The sequence below is a fragment of the Mauremys mutica genome, chromosome 3 (genome assembly GCF_020497125.1).
Source record: "Mauremys mutica isolate MM-2020 ecotype Southern chromosome 3, ASM2049712v1, whole genome shotgun sequence".
In the NCBI taxonomy this organism is placed as follows: domain Eukaryota; kingdom Metazoa; phylum Chordata; order Testudines; family Geoemydidae; genus Mauremys; species Mauremys mutica.
In genome coordinates, this window is record NC_059074.1 from 134,906,968 (window position 1) to 134,926,463 (window position 19,496).

At 41.7% G+C, this 19,496-nt stretch overlaps 1 protein-coding gene across 2 annotated transcripts in view; it reads left to right on the plus strand.

The window, feature by feature from the left end:
• Nucleotides 1–5,483, plus strand: part of MTR (5-methyltetrahydrofolate-homocysteine methyltransferase) — an 80,726-nt gene extending 75,243 nt beyond the window's left edge. The window contains exons 30-34 of one of the 2 annotated variants that reach the window (XM_045010565.1): nt 161–361; nt 1,367–1,559; nt 2,358–2,470; nt 2,615–2,703; nt 5,139–5,483. In XM_045010565.1, coding sequence (XP_044866500.1) covers nt 161–361; nt 1,367–1,559; nt 2,358–2,470; nt 2,615–2,701 — 594 coding nt within the window. In that variant the 3' untranslated portion in view covers nt 2,702–2,703; nt 5,139–5,483. Of the gene's footprint in view, nt 1–160; nt 362–1,366; nt 1,560–2,357; nt 2,471–2,614; nt 3,949–5,138 lie in introns of those variants that run through there. The other variant, XM_045010566.1, reaches the window with a different exon arrangement.
• The last annotated feature ends 14,013 nt before the right edge of the window (nt 5,484–19,496 follow it).

Sequence of the window (19,496 nt, forward strand, 5' to 3'; positions counted from 1 at the left end):
CTGGGTCAAAAATCTGTCTGGGGATTGGTCTTGCTTTGAGCAGGGGGTTGGACTAGATGACTTCCTGTGGTCCCTTCCAACCCTGATATTCTAATGAGCTTTTTTAAAAAAAAAATGCAAGTTCTCTTATTTGATGCAACTTTTTTGTTTGTTATTTTAGGCCGAAAAAGACTCCAACTGCGCAGACCCATATTACTGCCTCTCTGATTTTATAGCCCCCTTGGATTCTGGTGTTTGTGACTATTTAGGCCTGTTTGCTGTGGCCTGCTTTGGGGTAGACAAGCTGTGCAAGGAATATGAGAAACAGTGTGATGACTACAGCAGCATAATGGTGAAAGCACTGGGAGATCGTATAGCAGAGGTAACAAATTTTATTACAGATTGCATGGCCGCTTATACTTTCCTCGAACTCTCTATTGGGCTCATTTGACAGTCACTTCTTCACCTTCTTAGATAAAAGCGGGTGTTGTGTGACATGGTGCGTCATACTTATTAAATCTGAAATTAAATTACTTGCCACCGAATGTGTCTTGAGCAAAGAGAGGATAGTCAGCATGAGCAACAGGGGAATCTGAGACTCAGTGCAGCTTTCCAGACTTTTTTCCATCACGAGAGAGTTTCAGGGTCAAGTCTCAAAAAAGCAAGTAGCTTTAAACAGGTTGTAAACTGGGCCTCTTTTTTAAAAAAGTATCTCTAACTCCCTCAGATAATTTTTTGGACCCTAAAATGACCTAATAGTTCTATCCTTGAATACAAACACAGGGATTCCATTGGCTTTAATGGTAACCACACAAGTTTATCCAAAGGAAGAATTTGATCCACTGTGTCTAAGATCTTCTCTACAATGTGTGTTTGTCCTGATTCCAATCATGTGCCAAATTCTGGTGCAAGCTTATAATGTAAACAAGGAAAGCTGGAATTTGCACCAGTCAAACTTATCCAGTTTCAAACAGAGCTAAGCTCTTCTGACACAAGTAGCAAATTCGTGTGTCTGTACTAGAAGTTTGTGATGGTGCAGCTACACCACTGGCTCATCTGTCATGGCTGGAACCAGGGCAAATGGTATAGTGTAGGCAAGGTCTAAACATCTTCTCTACACCTTGGCACTGTATCATCATCTGGTTACCAGCCTCCTTTTTCCTACCTCCAGTATATATGCTTGTCAAGCACCCACCAAAAAAAACCAGAATGGGTGAAAGAAGTACCTTGTGTGTGTTTCAGTTTGCTTGTATGATGCTTATTAACCCATGGTGAGAGTCCTTACAAAGAAGTAAATGAAATCTGACCATGTCATTTTTGGCCTGGACTAAATTGCTGCTGTTGGCAGTCTCTTCAAATTAAAAGAATACTTACGCTTTGTTCCCAGGCATTTGCAGAGGAGCTCCATGAAAGGGTCCGAAAAGAATTCTGGTCTTACTGCAACAATGAGCAGTTGGATATTTCAGACTTGCGCAGGATCAGATATGATGGAATCCGTCCAGCTCCTGGGTACCCGAGCCAGCCTGACCACACTGAAAAACTCACCATGTGGAAACTTGCAAACATTGAGGAGGCAACAGGTACCTGCAACCTTTTTTTATTTCCCCTTTGACCTGAATAAGGAATTAAAACTCTGTGACAAAGTATCCAATGCAGAGCTGCATAAAAACAAAAACCAAAACAATTATAGTTGGAATCTCCGTCTGTCTCTCTCATCCCCCGTTCCCCCCCCCCCGGCCCCTTTTCATTTGCTGCAGCCAGGGAGGTTTTTTATGGAACAATGTCATCTTGGTGTTTTTCCTGTTTGTTAGCGAATTTTGTAGCAGAATCTAGTTCGCATTTAAAAAAATATTTCTAATGTCCTTATGGCCGCAAGCAAACTTCCAAAAATGAACAGAGCGTAGATCAATGTAGTGATGTGTTCCTCAGTCTGCAGAGACCCTCGAACCTCTTAGACCTCTTAGAAAGTGTAAACTGCCCTGTTCCTCTTCTGTTGCTGTTTTAAATGTCAGCTATCTCACTGCTAATCCCAAACTACCTTCCTAGGTTCCAGAAACCCCTGGGCTTCCTTCCCAGATGCCAAAATGTCTAGTTTATCCCTAACAATTTCTGCACTGCAGACCTGTATTGCTGATACAAAAATATGCAGCATGTTGAAAACTGAAAATGTAATGCCTGAGGAAAATAAATTTTATTTAATAAAAATAAATAACACAAGCAATATTGAACTATTAATTTCCCTGTTTAGTTAATTAAAAACCTGCATTTTTGAATTTGCCTAATGCTGTCACAGTTTTTTCAGTTTGCCAAACAAGACATCTCTAGAACTTAGGCGTGTTACTATCAGTTACTAAACAAAATGTTATTTTTAATTTCAGGTATTCAGTTAACTGAATCACTAGCAATGACACCTGCCTCCGCAGTTTCAGGTCTCTATTTCTCCAACCCCAAATCCAAATACTTTGCTGTTGGTAAAATATGTAAGGATCAGGTAATTTGGATTCCATGATATAGTTGAGGTACAAATAAACTGATTAAATAGTTGAAACAAGCTGTTTTCTGACTATTTTGGAAACATTGACTCATGGAGACTTACTAATCAATGTGTTAAAGTCTTTTTCTTGTTTCTTTGCAGGTTGAAGATTATGCACTGAGGAAAAACTTGCCAGTGGTTGAGGTTGAGAAATGGCTAGGGCCCATCCTGGCATATGATTCGGAATAACGGTTTGTGGGATGGCAGGGGCAAGCCTCTGCCTTGCTCTTCCCAGTTTCTTCTCCAGAAACAGAACAGATCTCGACTTAGAATCTTGTAGTTTGCATCGATTGACAGAACCTCTCAGTGGGCTTTGGAGGTTGTTCGCTTTGTAGCATCATTTGCTGACAAAAAGAAAAACCCCACCACATTTTTGTCTTTCTTTGTTAATTTTTGGCAAAGTAGTTTTGTATTATGCCCTTTGTCCAGGAGATAGTACTGAAATCCTCTACAGACCTCACAATCATAATTGTGCATTTCTGTGCCCAAATACTATAACTGGGCTAGATGTAGCGTGAGATGTAGAGATCATCGGGTTTTCTTTTTGATGATGGAGGTTTTTAGAACTGGCTCACACCTTAATAATCTTGGGACAAACATTTGCACTGAAGCACCTCATTGACTGGGTGAAATAATGCAGAATTTTGTTTCTGGTCTTTAAATGGTGTGTGTATCAGCAAGTCAGAAGACATGGAAATAGACTAAAAGAATGCCTCATAAGTAATGGGTAGTACTTAGTGGGTAAGGAACAACTTGGGATCTAATCTCCCCCTCAATATACGGATGCCTCTCCTGTATTCGGGAGAACGCCAGACCCCATGCTCATATAGCAATCTTGCTATATCAGAAAGAAGGTTGTATCACTAAGGCTATTTTGATTATTTTTGTTATTGTAACCACCAAAGTAATGTGGTGGTCTGAAACAATCCCAGTAATGCTGTATTATCCTAAAGAATTAAACAGTGTGACTGAGAACAGAACTGAAAGCCTGGAATACTCCCAGCTCTGACAGGTCTTCTCTGGCTTTGGGCAAACCATGTTATCTCTCTGACTCACTGTCTGTAGCTGTAAAATGGGGATACTACTTCCTACCTCACTGGTGTGTATTGTGAAACTTACTTGTTGCTTATATACCACTTTGCGGATGAAAAGAGCTACTGACTTTAATATGTTAGTTGCAGGTAAGTCTTTGGGTGCCTGAATATTAAAACTGTGGTTGCAATATCTTTGCTCACTGATAATGAAGAAAAGGCCTTTGGAAATAGCTGCTATGTTTTTTCACCCAATTACTACTTTTTAAGCAAAAACTTCATGTTGGAAAAACTGTTACACAACAATTTCTGCATCAAATTACTGTGCTTAGTCCTCTGATCTGAATATAAGCGATAGATAATCTACACGTTTAGTCTCTAAATAAATATTTAATTTTGAATAAATTCACTGTTTTTATAAATGTTTTTAATAATCTCTGAGATAGGCACTAGCCTAGCTCAGAGCTACGTATTTAATTATTAACTTTTATGAAACATTGAGGAGAAGGTCCTGCTTTCTAAGTCTGGTATCTGTCAAAAACAATGACCTGTGTTGTAAAGAGATCCTCCTTCTAAATATATTGTTTATAATCAATTGGTATTTAAATATTGCCTTACAATATTACCCTTCATCTGACTTTTGAAGTATACTGAAAAAAATGCATTTATGACTCCTTAAACAATAAATATTAAGCTATCGGTAGTGCTATCCTTGTCAAACCTGAGTTTAAAATATATCATTGACATAAAATATGCAATAAAATCTGACCTACTTTTGTAGTTAGTGTACACTTTGCTCTATGATTCTGTATTTAAGTCTTAGGTGCTTTGGAAAATCCCATCCAAAGTGAGTTAGCTCTGAACTCAATTAAGTGCTTCGGAAAATCCCTCACTTAGAGATTATTTTTGTAAATAGAAACTACATAGAGCAAGAGACTGAAAGGCTTGATTCTCCTTCACACTCAGGTCCCTTTACAATACAAGGCCCCTGTACATTGCCACAGTGGCATCAAAGGGCTTTAGTACAAATGAAAGTTGGGTCCTAAAATGTCTTTTATTTTTCCCTATGAAAGTTAATCTTTAATGGCTGGAATTTTTAATTTTCCCCACTCAAAATCTATAGTTGGGCCTTTTCTAGGTGCTAATAACTGGCATATCTCTCTCCCCCCCCCCCCCCTTGCTGGTAGATGGAAAAAGGCCAGATTCTGATCTTGCTTGTATTGGCACATCTCCAAAGTAACTGCATTAAAGTCAGTAGGATTACTCTGGAGTTATGTTGGTGTAAATGAGTTCAGACTCTGGCTCATACACCTTGATCTTGCTTCCATTGATATCAGTAACACAACTACCAGTGACTTCAGTGGAACTACCAGTGACTTCAGTGATCCTGCTTCCACTGAAGTCACTGGTAGTTGTGTTACTGATATCAATGGAAGCAAGATCAAGGTGTATGAGCCAGATTCTGAACTCATTTACACCAACATAACTCCAGAGTAATCCTACTGACTTCAGTGCCGATCAGAATCTGAACTGGAGAATTTGTGTACATTAGTTTGATAAGTAATCAATACTTTTAAACGTATCTCTTTACACAGATTGGATTATTCGAAGATGAAAATTTCTCAAGTTATAAAAAGATGGTGAAATCTGTGTTGAACTACATCAAGTCATGAGTAAAGTATAAATGTTGGTTCATTCTAAAAAGGTGAATTTGTGGCTGATGGATTTCTTCTGCACTTCTGTACGCTGACCTTGTGAGAACAAACATGTACATATGTTTCTGCAGATTAGCAAGGTGGTTTTTCAGGAAGCAGACAGATGAAACGCTGCATTGGACAGGCAAAGGACTAATTTAACAAACTGCTCTTTAGAGATATGTTAGTAAAATTTGTACTTGATTTATTGCCATAAATCATGCTGTTTTTAAACACATGCCTCAATCTTGTCTGTGCTCAGCTGGTTTGATTTCAGGAAATAAGCGCTCCTGAGATGCAGTGCTTTGCTAAATACAGTACAAGAGCCTCTTCACCCAATCAGGAGTTGATAATTTACTGTTCTGCAGTGGCTGTCAATTAAGTTTTGGCTTTTATGATCATTGCTCTAAACAGACAGTTCCAGTTAGATGAATATGAACAATAGACACATTCTTCTTCCAGTGCTTGCTCATGTCTATTCCATACTAGGTGTGTGTGCTCGCAGTTTTTCCCTTGGCAGTATCCGTAGGGACTGGCTCTGGCGCCCTCTGGAGTGGTGCCCATGGCGCAGTATAAGGGGTGCCACCAGCTCCTCGCACTCTCAGTTCCTTCTTGCTGGAAACTCTTCTTTGACTGCTTGCTCCCGTCCATTCCATATTAGGTGACTCCAAAGTAGTACCCCTGGAGTGTCATCTCTGACCTGCTGAGTGATGGCATGAGTGGTAAACATGTGAACAGAGGACCACATTGTGGCTCTACAGATGTCCTGGATAGGGATGTGAGCCAGGAAGGCCACCGAATACACCTGCGCTCTCGTTGAGTAGGCTCTGACAATCGGTGGCGGCGGAACCCCCACCAGGTGGAAACAGGTCCTTATGCACGGGTGATCCAACTGGAAATCCTCTGCGAGGACACCAGGTGACCCTTCCACCTATCCGCTGTAGCGATGAAAAGTTGAGTCAATTTTTGGAAAGGCTTGGTATGTTCTAAGTAGAAAGTCAAGGCCAACACATCTCGAAGAACACCAGTTACGGAAAAGATAAGTCTTTTTCTGTTCTTTTAGGACCTAATGCTAAAAGCCTTGTGAGGAATCTGAGAGATTTTAACAGGGCTACTTCTGTGAGTTATTCACACAAATGGAAGTGAGTGCATTACCTTATACTTCTATAATGGTTTTCTTGCTTCAAGACTCGTATCCAGTTATTTTACAGCACAGAAGAAGGTACGTGTTACATGTTCAATTCAGTGATAACCACTGGTGAGATCTGTTGGATTATACTAAATGCACAGCAAGAGGACCAAAGTTGTTAAGGGAAGATTATTTAGTGGAGACAGCGGGGAACTAAGGTGAATTGAGAATTAGATATACACAAATATCGAGCCACCATCACACCCAAATCCTTTAGAGCTCACTGCATCCTTTTTGTTTCCCTATTCTGGCAACTCTATTTGACCTTTGCATCAGGGTGGATTTGATTTAGTCAGGAAGACTCTATTTAATCGTGGATTTCTCCATAAAAGTGCATTCTTGTTGATTGTTATAACCTTAATACATATTCTTCACAACTCAGAGATAGATGTAGGTTTCAGTTTTAGAAGGTACACACTATACATTTTTAAGTGATTTATTTTGAAAACTTTTCAGATTAGTTTTATAGCTATATCAGAAAATGAATGATTGTTTGGTTATTTCATTTACCAAAGGTAATTGAAGCAGATATTTACGAAGTCATTGGGAGATGAACTATCTCCAATTCAACAGGTTAATCATTAATATTTGGAGGATTTTCTTGCTGTGCTGTATGAGGAGGAGAACATCACCAGACAGACATTTAAATTGTTTTATTTAACTAAAACAACATTATGTATTCTGGATTTTTTTCTTCAACAGCAAACATGCTTATTTTGTTAAAATATTATATGAATTTTTGAATGTAGTTAAACATTCAAGTTTTTTAAAATCAAATTTGTTTTTGTTAAAATTGTTTAACTAAAATAGTTAAATGAAATATTTAAAAAAACAAAACAAAAATTAGATTGACTGTCAGCCAGGTCAACATGAGAAACTTAAAATATTGGCTTCTGTAGCTAACTCAGTCGTCTTCACCTTCATTTTCCTGTTTATTCATAATCTGGAAAAGAAAAACAAGCTTTCCTGCTTTTTCAGGTCCCAAACGATTTCTCAGTTTGGAGTGAATTAGTCCAAAGGAATAAAATATTCTTTCTACACTAGCAGAAGAAGCTACTGCTGTTAAAAGCGAGAGGATCACTTCAACAGTCTCTGAATCCAAGTGTTTAAGTGACTTCCACCAGTTCACTGGTGTGACTTTCTTCAAAATATCATCAGCAAACATATATTTCTTGAATGGTTTCAAGTATCAGTGGGTAGCCATGTTAGTCTGTATCCACAAAAACAACAAGGAGTCCGGTGGCACCTTAAAGACTAACAGATTTATTTGGGCATAAGCTTTCATGGGTAAAAAAAACTCACTTCTTCGGATGCAGAAGTGAGGGGTTTTTTTACCCACAAAAGCTTATGCCCAAATAAATCTGTTAGTCTTTAAGGTGCCACCGGACTCCTTGTTGTTCTTGAATGGTTCTTATTCCCAAACTGGGTCTCTTTTACGGCCTGCTGCCATTATAGGTTTTCCTTCTAGTGAGAGAATGGTATGGTAGATCTCAAATCAATGAAGGCTACACCCAGAAAGACCTCCAGACTTCTGGAGTATGCTGCTCAAACAGTTTCACTTTTGTTTCTACTGCCTGTCCCTCCCTTCTCACATTTATCTCCAGACGACTTCTCCTTATTCCGCCCCCCAACAATCTTTTATTCATTGAACTTTTTGAAACTTTGCACTTTTAGAGAGAGGTAAGGGATTGACTCTGTGTACACAAATTTGCAGAGGGACAATAGGGTTGAGGTCTGTTATTTCTCACCTCTCTATATTATTTATTTTAAAACATTTTTGCTGTTAACAAGCATGTTATCTCTGGAGAGACAAATCCACATTTGAGAATGGCAAAACTAAGCATCTCTGATTGTGCTCAGCTTAGAAGATACCGAGTCCCAGTGGATAGATAGAAAGATTAACCTAAACAATATATACAGAAGCCCCTGGAACCCCATAAGATTGGGTCTCTAATCCATGAACTATTGGAACTCATTTACAAAACTTTTCTTAAACTTTACATGAATATATTGTCTCATACTATAGAATTAGAATTTATAATCCCTTATTCCATGATATATCTTTGAGCTATAATGTATCTTAATTAAAACTATAGATAGGTTTTTTTTCTCAAAAATCCCATTTAAGTAAACAGATTTTTAATTTTTTTTTTAAAAATCATTGATTTTTATCCACCCTACTTTGCATATATTTCTCCAAATTTTAGGAGGCAATTTTAGGTTTAAATGTCTGATAGTGAAAATCAGGTGGGATGGCAGTGAGTGAGGAAGGGTTACATGGCAGTGGGGTACTATCCCTTAACTTTAATTTTTATATTAATTGTATTGTAGTACCATCTAGAGGTCTTAATTTCTTTAAATCTTAAAAGAATAAAGTATATAGAACCCTGGGGAAAAAATCCTTAGTTTTACTTCAGACAATATAATATTTATGACTATGGCCCTACCAAATTCACAGTCCATTTTGGTCAATTTCATGGTCATGTGATTTTTAAAATTGTTTATTTCATGATTTCAGCTATTTAAATCTGAAATTTCATGATGTAATTGTAGGGGTCCTCACCCAAAAAGGAGTTGGGGGGGGGGGTGGTTTGCAAGGTTATTGTATGGGGTTGCAGTAGTGCTACCCATGTGTTTGCGCTGCTGATGGTGGTGGCGCTGCCTTCAGAGAGCAGTGGCTGCTGCTGGCTGGGAGCCCTGCTCAGAAGGCAGAGCCACTGACAGCAGCACAAAAGTAAGGTTGGCATGGTATGGTATTACCACCCTTCTGTACTGCTGCCTTCAGGACAGCTGCCGCTCTCAGGCCACCCAGCTCTGAAGGCAGTGCAGAAGTAAGGGTGGCAATACCACAACCCCCCTAAAGTAATCCTGTGACCCCCCCCCTCCACCCCCAACCACCTTTTGGGCCAGGACCCCTAGTTTGGGAAATTCTGGCCTCCCCCATCCCCCCGATGAAATCTGTATATTATAGGGTAAGAGCACACAAAAGACCAGATTTCACGGTCTGTGATGCATTTTTCATGACCACGAATTTGGTAGGGCCCTATTTATGACCCAAGTAAAATACTAAGTATTTTGATTATCAGCTTTAATCAGCCCCTCCCCGTATAAAACTCCTCCCAAAGAAAGACAACACCACGCTGGTGTTGGCTTGCAGATTCACCATTGATTGCGTTCCTTTCACTCAGTTTATTTAATCTCCTTAGATTCTGGCCAGAGGCGTGCACGGGGAGGGAGAAGCAAGCATGGGCATGTCCCCCCAATAATCAGCAGGGGCACAGAACTTCTCTGGCAAGCAAAGTGAGCTCCTCCAGCACCCCTGGGCCACAGCGAGGTCACAGAACGTACCCCTCCCAAAGTGGTCAATTTTTTATTCCTGCTCACGCCCCTGGTTCTGGCATATGCTAAATACGCAACCAAGGTACCTGGGTCCAACTACTTTCATAGAGGGCTTTTGTCCCTTTTGGAGTTCTTGGGGTCCCAGCAGATCTCAAGCTTGTAAAGGATGCTCTAAAAAGCTTGGTAAAAGTATTCAGCTCTATTTTCCAAGTATTAATCCAGGAGTGGGCAAACTACGGCCCCCGGGTCGGATCCGGCCCGTGGGATTTCCAACCCCATGGGTCCACGTGCTCCCGGAAGCGGCCGGCACCTGCGATCGAGTGGGGGCAGAGGGCTCCACATGCTGCCCTCACCTGTGGGTACTCCCCCCCCCCCTGCAGCTCCCATTGGCCGGAAACAGGGAACCATGGCCAATGGGAGCTTTGGGGGAGGTATCCACAGGGGGGGGCTCTGCCTTCTCCCTCCCACAGGGGCCAGAGGGACATGGTGTCAGCCGCTTCCAAGAGCAGGGCCAGGGCCTGCCCTGGTCTCGGTGCACACTGCTGCCACCCCAGAGCCACTCCAGGTAAGCGGCGCTTGCCCAGAGCCTGCACCCCAAGTCGCTGCCCTGAGCCCCCTGCCACACCTCGCAACCCTTCTGCACCCGAACCTCCTGCCCTGAGCCCCCTCATACACCGTTCATCCCTCCTCTACTCCAACCCCTTGCCCTGAGCCCCTTCCTGCACACCGCACCCCCTCTTACACCCAACCCCCTGCCCCAGCCCTACATTCATGGCCCTGCATACAATTTCCCTACCCAGATGTGGCCCTCGAGCCAAAAAGTTTGCCTACCCCTGTTCTAATCCCTCCTCATATGTGGAGGTAGGGGCTAGGCATGGGTTTTACACTTAAAAGAAGCAGTATGTTGCACTCTTTTGGGTCTAGGTAGTAGAAGTCTGAGGGTAGGTCTATACTTACCTGCCGGGTCGACGCGTAGCGTTCGACTTCTCGGAGTTCGAACTATCACGTCTAATCTAGACGCGATAGTTGGAACTCCGAACGCGCTCCCGTCGACTCCGGAACTCCACCACCGCGAATGGCGGTGGCGGAGTCGACGGGGGAGCTGCGGATTTCGATCCCGCGGCGTGTGGACAGGTAAGAAGTTCGAACTAAGGTCATTCGACTTCAGCTACGCTATTCGCGTAGCTGAAGTCGCGTACCTTAGTTCGACCCCCCCACCCTAGTGTAGACCAGGCCTTAGTCTTTAATTATAAACTTCCATTCCTTTGGCTGCAGTTACTGTCTAATTGTTCATTTAACATAGTCCTTGCTATGCTTTGAATGAGAGGACATCTGGTTTGCTTACAGGAGACCCTGAATCTTGAATACTGCCAGCAGCTAGTGTCACAGCTGCCAAACATGCCTACAGGGGTAGAGACAAAGATATAAGGGCAAAATCTAGAAAGAAAACACATTATTTTGACCTCAAAGCAAATATATGTCCTATCAACTGTTTGTTTATAGGTCAGTTTCAAGATAAATTATTTAGTTCTCAGGTGTCAGACAAGAAGTTCCAAGAATCTTGCTTTGCAATTATTATGAGCGTCCCCATTCTACCAGCCATCAGTCCTGACTACATCCCTCAGACGGCTATCAACCTGAATACATTAAAGGCTGAGCTGAGAGAGATAATAGTCTAAAGAACAAAGGCCCAGATTCACAAATCCATTTAGGCTCCTAACTTCAATTAATTTTAATAGACATTAGGAGCCTAAATAGCTTTGTGGATCTGGGCCAAAGCCCATAATGAGGCCTAGAAATGACATGAGAAGGAGACTCTCTCATTCCTGCTCACAGTGGATTTTATCACTAGTAATTAAAAGAGATCAATACAGTTCCTTTTCCCCCCTCTATAAGTGATATTCTTTATTTCCTGTTCTAAACTATTGTGTAATATCGTTGTGTACTGTTAACAGATGCTGCTTTCTATCTCGGGGCGTTTACACTTCAGTGGAAAAGTGATTCTTGTGTATGTAAGATTATGAGACAGAGGTGACCAAATAATTCACAATGATTTACTTTAATTTATTCATCAGTGAAATATTGAGGGTATTTTTTAAAAACAATTACCTCTGAGTGCATAAATGCTCACCAAATTCAAATACAAAAAGGGGGCATGAAAATGACAAACACGAATTCACCTAAAAATCTGAGCAAAGCTGTCAGAGTACTCACCCGCTCCTATCATTCTGTTCTTTTCTAAAGGAAAAAGGAGTTAAGTGTACTGCAGTTACAGTGCCTTGGTTATCTAGCAATTAGTCAATAACTCTTTGAATTACAATTTATGACCAGACATATGAAACTTTTTACTTAAATAAATTGCAGATGCTAGGGTAATACTAGAACCGCAGACACCTACACATTTTTCTTGCCAGAGGAATGATTATTGACATGGCATAAAATTGCAGAGGTTCTTCGTGTATGGTACATTTTTGTTTAATAATCCATTAACATTGGATATTATACCTGTATGGCCTTGCTGGACACAAAACATAGCTTAACACCTCTCATTTCTTTAAAGGCATGATAATTGAGTAATAACCCAGTAGTAGCAAAAACATGTGTAAGCTTAAAATGTCTCATACATTTCAAAAGACTAAAGCTACCCATCATCGTTCACATGAGCAAACCAGATGTATGTCAAGATGCATGCAAACATCTACAGCAGAGCCATAACTAGGTATTTTTGTGCCCAAGGCAAGAATATAAAATTGCACCCTCCCCCAGGGCCGGCTTTTTGGCGGTAATTCGGCGGCGGGTCCCTCAGTCCCTCTTGGAGGGAAGGGCCTGCTGCCGAATTGTCGCCAAAGAATGAACGACAGGGCGGTGGTAGAGCCTGTGATTTTTTTGCGGGGGTCAACTCGTGATTTTTTGACTGCTTGGGCTGGTAATGTTGCTTCCAAGATGGTCTTTGGTTCCAGTCCAGTTCCAATCCAGAGAGGGGCTCACAGGTTGAGAGGAGGGAGGTACTTGATACCAGCAGTGGCCACTAGGGATCCTGAGAATGCTGGGAGTTCAGGTTTGCAGGGCAGGATCATGGGTGGCAGGTTTGTAGAAATTTTGGTGGTGCCCAGAACCTGCCTCCACCCAAATTCCCTCACCTCCCCCGTGGTGGGTGCCGCGGGGTGCTGCGTGCGCCTCCTCCCCTGCTGTTGCCCCTGACTGTAGCTTCACTGGGGGTGAGGGATGGGGCTGCCTCCTTGCCCAGCATGGGGCAGGAGTGGTGATTGCGTGTGGGGGGGCCCCCTGTGCTGCTAGAGGGTCCCATTGGAAAATGAAAGGGTCTGAGGGGGAAGGGCAGCCTCACAGTCAGTCTGCCCTGGCAGTGAGCTGGGGGCACTACTGCTGCTGCAGGGAGGCAACATGGAGCTGCTCGGGTCCGGGAAGGGGCTGGGGGAAGCAAGTCAGGGCAGGGGGACACTCAGGGGAGGCATGGGGGGGGGCGGCAGGTGGGACGTGGCGGGAGGGGGAGATCACCCAGGTTATAAATATCTCTGTGCTAGCGGCTTTTTTTTTTCCCTCAGCCGCTTTCTGTGCCCCTCGACTTTGTGCGCCTGAGGCAAGTGCCTCACTCGCCTCGCCCTTGTTACGACACTGATCTACAGTGCTATGATAACTGGGCAGCATTAAAAAAGAAACCTTTATTTTCTTATGTGTAGTTTGGGGTACAATGCTGTAGCTCTGAACATAACAGCTCAGAAGGGGAATGGGTTGGTGGAAGCTGTTGGCTAATCACAAGGCATTTTGTAGCTTGATAACCCCACAGTTGCTTAGTATGGTCAATATTGCTTGGATAATAGGGGTGTCTGCTTAACCTAGACAGACAGGATGAAACTTATTTCATAAATCTGTTTAACATGCATGCTATTTTATAAGCAAACCTTTGTGCTTTGTAAGAGAGATGGCTGAAAGGGTGTTATTCTAAGTGAATGCTGCTCAGCATAAATATTCTTTCACATGCATAGAGAAAATGGATTTTAAACTTTAAAGTGCATAGCTTTTACATGCTATGCCCTTAGTGCATGGATAATACAGTTTGTAAATCTTTACATGCTTTATTGGGATTTTATCCCTCACTATAGTTCCTACATGGTCTGTAAAACATCAGAGAATACCAGCTGCTGTTTTAACAGAAATTTTGTTAATTAGGTAGGATGATTTGTGTTTCCACTGAGGTGTGGATTAAATTCAACTAAGTCTGATTGTATGAAAGATCCTAATACCATATAAATAAGGGATTAATGGGAGTTGTTCACAAGGGGACAATAATTTAGCTTTGTTGACATCTTAATCATTAAGGTTTTTATCATACGATTTCTATCCTCTTTCAATTTAAAATGTTTTTTAATTTGGAAGAATCTTCCGATTTTTTTTTCTGTACCTGGGTGCTTTATTTTTGCACTTCTTGGATTTATAGTGAGCATTACAAAACCCATGTGAGTCTATAGGATTACTCCAGCCTCAGTAAAGTACCATTCCCCCCACATTTTCCCAGAGCAGTCCTGGGGGCAGGACAAGCAAATCTCCTGCCCCTGGCCCTTCTTACCCCCTTCATAATAGCCTCAAAGTAGGGATCTTCCGCACCCAAAATGGGGGCATTAGTCATCAGGAGCGGGAATCCTAAGAAGGGGCTCTTCCTAGGGTGCATCCTAATCTAGCAGCCCCCCCCCCCAGCCTCATTCACTGGAGTCCTCCTTCCCCCAGAAAGTTGGATTCTGAAAGTTCAACTGCAGGGAAGATCATGTTAGGTTTTAGGGGTGATCCCCGCACTGGGGACCATTGTACTGGAGGAGAGGTAGAATACTGCAGTAGATCCAGGGAGAGGCAATATGTGACATTTGTGGTCCATCACAGGATTGGGTTCCCCCTTTCCTTGCCCTCCTTACAGGTGAGCCTACCCCACACCCTCCACTATGCCAAAATCCAGGAGGTAAAAATTAAGCAATACATGGTTCTGATGCCTCACCTTGGAAATGGAAAAGGGGACATACACTGTCCCATTGCATTAAAGTCTCTTCTCACTTTGCTTGCGAGTGAAACAAAAGATAATGTTCTTCTCTTCAATACCTGTATCTTAATTGTTTATTTTACATTTGGCATGGGCAGGAGTTAGCTGTCCACTAGAGACTGTATTGTATTTTTTTTGCCATTCCTTGTAATGGCCTGTTGCTTTGATTTGTTTTTAGGATAGTGAAAGTGAGAGTGATCTCTCAATGTGACTGCTTCTTCGTGATGAACTATGGCTATGCATCTTCTCACTGTTTTCCCATAAAGAGCTTTCTCAGGTTGCCCAAGTTGGCCACTATTTCTGTAGGCTTGTGAGGGATAAATCCTTTTGTAAGTACCATAAAATACCTAACTGGTAATGGTCAGTGAAAGCAGACAGGAAGGTTCTCCAAGGTAACTAACAATGTCAGTATAAAGGAAATCTTTAGTTTAATATAAAAAATATCCTAGGATCCAGATCCTTCTCCCATGGAGGCAATAGCAGCAGGAACGGGTTGCTAATTTGTGTCTAACTACATAGAAGATTAAATCACTAAACATGTTTTTAAAAGTGTCTAAAATAAAATAAAAATGAATAATTACCAATCAGTTTGGAAGGTGTCTGTTTCCTACACAGTGGAATTGAAAGAATTGGCTTCAGCATTTGAAAGCGTTATGTCCTATCTGATGCTCATCTTGCTATCTTACAAACAGTATAAATTAGAAGTGTAAAGAAAACTGTGAAGGCACTGGAAATTAGGAAGCATTGGATTTATAAATTAAGATCTATAATTGAAAAGAAAATGGTTGATTTAATAATGATTAAATCAAATGCTAAATTAAACAAATAATTTAGAATTGATTTAAATTGTTTTCTAATAGTGCTGCTGTTTCTCAATCCTACTGTACTTTGAATTACATTGAATTCTTGCTTTGAAGCGTCATCAAAAAGGCTTCTTTTCCTGAGAAAGAACCAGACCCATTTACTAAATATGTATACTGAAATTAGAGATGGATACTGAACCAAATCCCTGAATTGGAGCAACCCAAACAAGTTCAGATTTGGATCTAAACTTTGTGGCCCAGGCCCATCGTTAAACCCTAAACAGGTATAAGTGTTCGCAAGAACTGTAGTGCATATTCCTTTTTAAAGTACGAAAGCAGGTAAATGTCATAGTTAAGGTTGTGAACCATTTTCTTGCCAGCACAGCATTTTCAAAGGCCATAACTTACTAAGATATTCACTTTTGGGACATTCATTTTCTATGTTTGATCTTTGCACAGAGGCAAATATTTTGGAAAGTTTGAGCAAAAAGACATTTTACTTTCAGTTATAAAAAAGGAGAAAATATATTTCCTGTTCATTATGACTTTTGTGTGTTTGAAATAACTCAGAACAGCTGAATCTTACACATGGAGTTTGGCACGTGACTAGTACTTCATGTACTGTATCTGATCCGGTACATTTTAAAAAAATAGTATAAACGTGACAAAATGGTGAACATTTGAAAATTCTCCCTCATACAAATACAGCAGAAATACCATTAAGTTTTAAGGTACAATGTTATCCTAGAAGTGCTTCACATTTTGCAGCACTATTTAAAGGTAAGATCCAACTCTCATTGTCTTTTTATTTACTTCAAAGAGAACTGGATCAGCCCCTATCTGCATGATGGGATACTTAGTCCAATGAACTCCTCCAAACCAGCCAGGAACTTACAAGTTGGTAGTGAGATTGGAGGGGAAAAGAAGCAGCCTTGATTTTCTGAACTGACACATTCAACCTTGTTTCACACCTTTTTTTAACTGCGATGCAAAGGGGGGGTATCAAAGAAAGTTATACTTGTAGTGCAGTCAGAATTTGCTTCCTTTAATAGTTGATATAGTTTGTTGATGCTCTGCTTTGCAAGATCTTTCAACACTGCATTGATCATCTCTACACTGTTGAGTGGGGGTGGGCACAGGGATCTGCTGCTGCTCCTCCAGGTATCTCCCACAAAGCTCCCATTGGCCTCAGTTCCCTGTTCCTGGCCAATAGGAGCTGCGGGGGGCGGTACCTTGAAGCGAGGTAACGCAGGAGCCCTCTGCCTCCGGCCCGAAGGGACATACTGCCAGCCGCCTAAGGGAGCAGTGCGAGGCTCGCTGTGCCAGGTGGGGCAATCCCGCTGTAGTTTGCCCGCCCCTGGCCTGGAGGTAGGCATGGGGGCGCGGGGAGCTTGGCGGGCCGCACAGAAGAGCCCCGGGAGCCGCCCCATGTTTGAGATCCCTGAATTAGGTTGCTACTTCGTCAAAGGATAGGGGACATGCACCAGCCTTTGTAATCTGAGCAGATCCCCTCAAGTACTTTAGACACACTCACTGAAAAGATAAAACATTGAAATAAGTTTATTAACTACAGAAAGATTTGAAGTGATTATAAGTGGTAGGCATACAGTTCAGAGATAGTTACCTAAGAAAATAAAAAGTAAACATGCATTCTAAATCCTAAACTCTATTAGACTAAGCAAGATTTGGATCAAACAGCTTTTCTCACCCCACTGGATGGTGCAGGCAGGTTACAGTTTTTAATACACAGGTTGAATTTCCTTCTTAGCCTGGGATTAATCTCCTCATTTCTAAGTCTTTGTCTTCCCATCATTCTTGTTGCCCAGGTAGGGGAGGAGAGAGGTGGTCTCATGATGCCATTGTCCTTTATTTTATACTATCAATTCATGTCCCAGGGAAGATATTGGCCGAGACGTATTATGGTGAGCCTTTCTGAATCACAGAGTTGAGCAACTCCCATTATGTGGTGCTTGCACAGCTGTTTCTTACAGAATTGTAAATCTCGTTTACATTTCCCTTGCTGGTCAGTGGCTCATGATGGTCACTTAACATCCGTTAGGGTGTGGGTCACCTCTTTTGTTGCCACTGGAGAACTAGCTGTGGGTGTCTCACAGACACACAACATATTTCAATATGAATCATATAGCAGAATATCATAATTCCACATATAATGATGATACACATATTGTGACAGAACAATGAGTTTCAGCAGATCATGACCTTTCATATGATACCTTGCAAGGCATGCCTTGTATGAAATATCACAACCATTACCAGTGATAAATGTGGGGGTTACAGGGTGCTACTTTGAGGTACAGCACATCACAGTTGCTTGTATTTTGTTTGCCTTGTGTATTTAGATTGCCAGCTCTTCAAGGAAGGGACTGTGTTTTATGTATGTTCAGCGTTTAGCATATTTTGGGGAATTCACTGATCACCCATTGCAAATTTGCTTTTTTCAAAGGGCAGGTGGAGCAGTGTTATGTAGGCCAGTACAGTGTGGGGAGGAGAGAGGAAGGCACAAGAAGTTTCTCATTTCTGCCAGTCTTAGGCTCAGAATTCTTCAAAAGCTGCTGGGCAGGATTCCAATTTAGCATTCAAGAGAGCACTAGGTGGAGGAATGTGGCTGCCATGCCTGAGCAGGTGTCATTTGCCCTGAGCTAGCCAACACAACTGTTTCCCTTCACAATGTGGATACCAGGAGTTTAGCTCTAACTGGGAGAGGCTGCTGTGTGCTACAAACTCTGCAACTTCTAAAGAGAAAAGGCCAAAATATGGCACTGTGTAAGCAGGTGCAATTCCCTTGGCTTCAGTGGAGTAACAGTCTTTTGACAATGATGGATTTGACCTAAGCTTTCTATCAATGGCCCAGCCCCATCTTCATTGGCACTGAGCCACTTTGATCTTTTCATAGTTATTTAACAAGGTAAAATGGGGGCATAAAATACCATCTGATATATTAAATCCCATCAACCTGACTAACGTTGTAAAATATCCACTTTAACATAAAGAACATCAGATGTCATAGATGGAAGGTTAACAAGCTGCAGCTGGTTAAATCATTAAGTGCTGCCACTGGCTAGCAACTGGGAAGATGAATACAGCAAAAGGAAAGATACAAAATGTTGTCATTAACTTTAGGGATCACGTAGAGAAGAGCAAAAACTAAGCTGAAAAATATCAGCTGCATTCAAAGACTTCACTGCCTCATGGGCATTGCTGTCTTCTACTCACAACCCAAAGCTAATCAGGTTCTGAATCCTTGAGTTTACCCTTCAGCATGAAGAGGAAGATCATACTGTGCTACAAAGGAGCCTGCACTCCATCTGACAGGCTGCAGAAGACTTGTATAATCACCAGCACCCAAGAGGTTACTTCCCTTCTTAGTTCTCACACAGGTGTAAAGGCTGGACTAACAAGGCAGGGTTGAGGGCCTAAACACCCAACTGGGCACACTGATGAAACCTAGGACACTTTGCAAAAAGTTACCTAGAAAATAGTGAATGCAGAAGGCTTCTGGCAAGAGTGCTCCACACAGTTCCTGGAGAGCTAGATTATAACCTAAGTTGTGTGGGGGTTTTTTGGTTTTGTTTATGTAACCCTCCTTTTCTTTGCCAAAATCATTGCAAGAGATTATAACAATGTATGTACAATTTATGAATTCCTGAGAGATTTTTAAGAAAATTGTTGTATCCCTGAATACTTCAGTGAATACTGAATCAGCTATCTGCTACCAGGGCTGATGTCAAGTATCTCCCAGACCAGGATCAATGAAGAGTGATTAACTTTATTCCATTCAAATGGGAGCACCTTTGAACAATGGGATGTTTGCAGCCTAGGGAAAACCAGTTTGCCCCAACTTGTCTGCAGTGGGTGGGGTT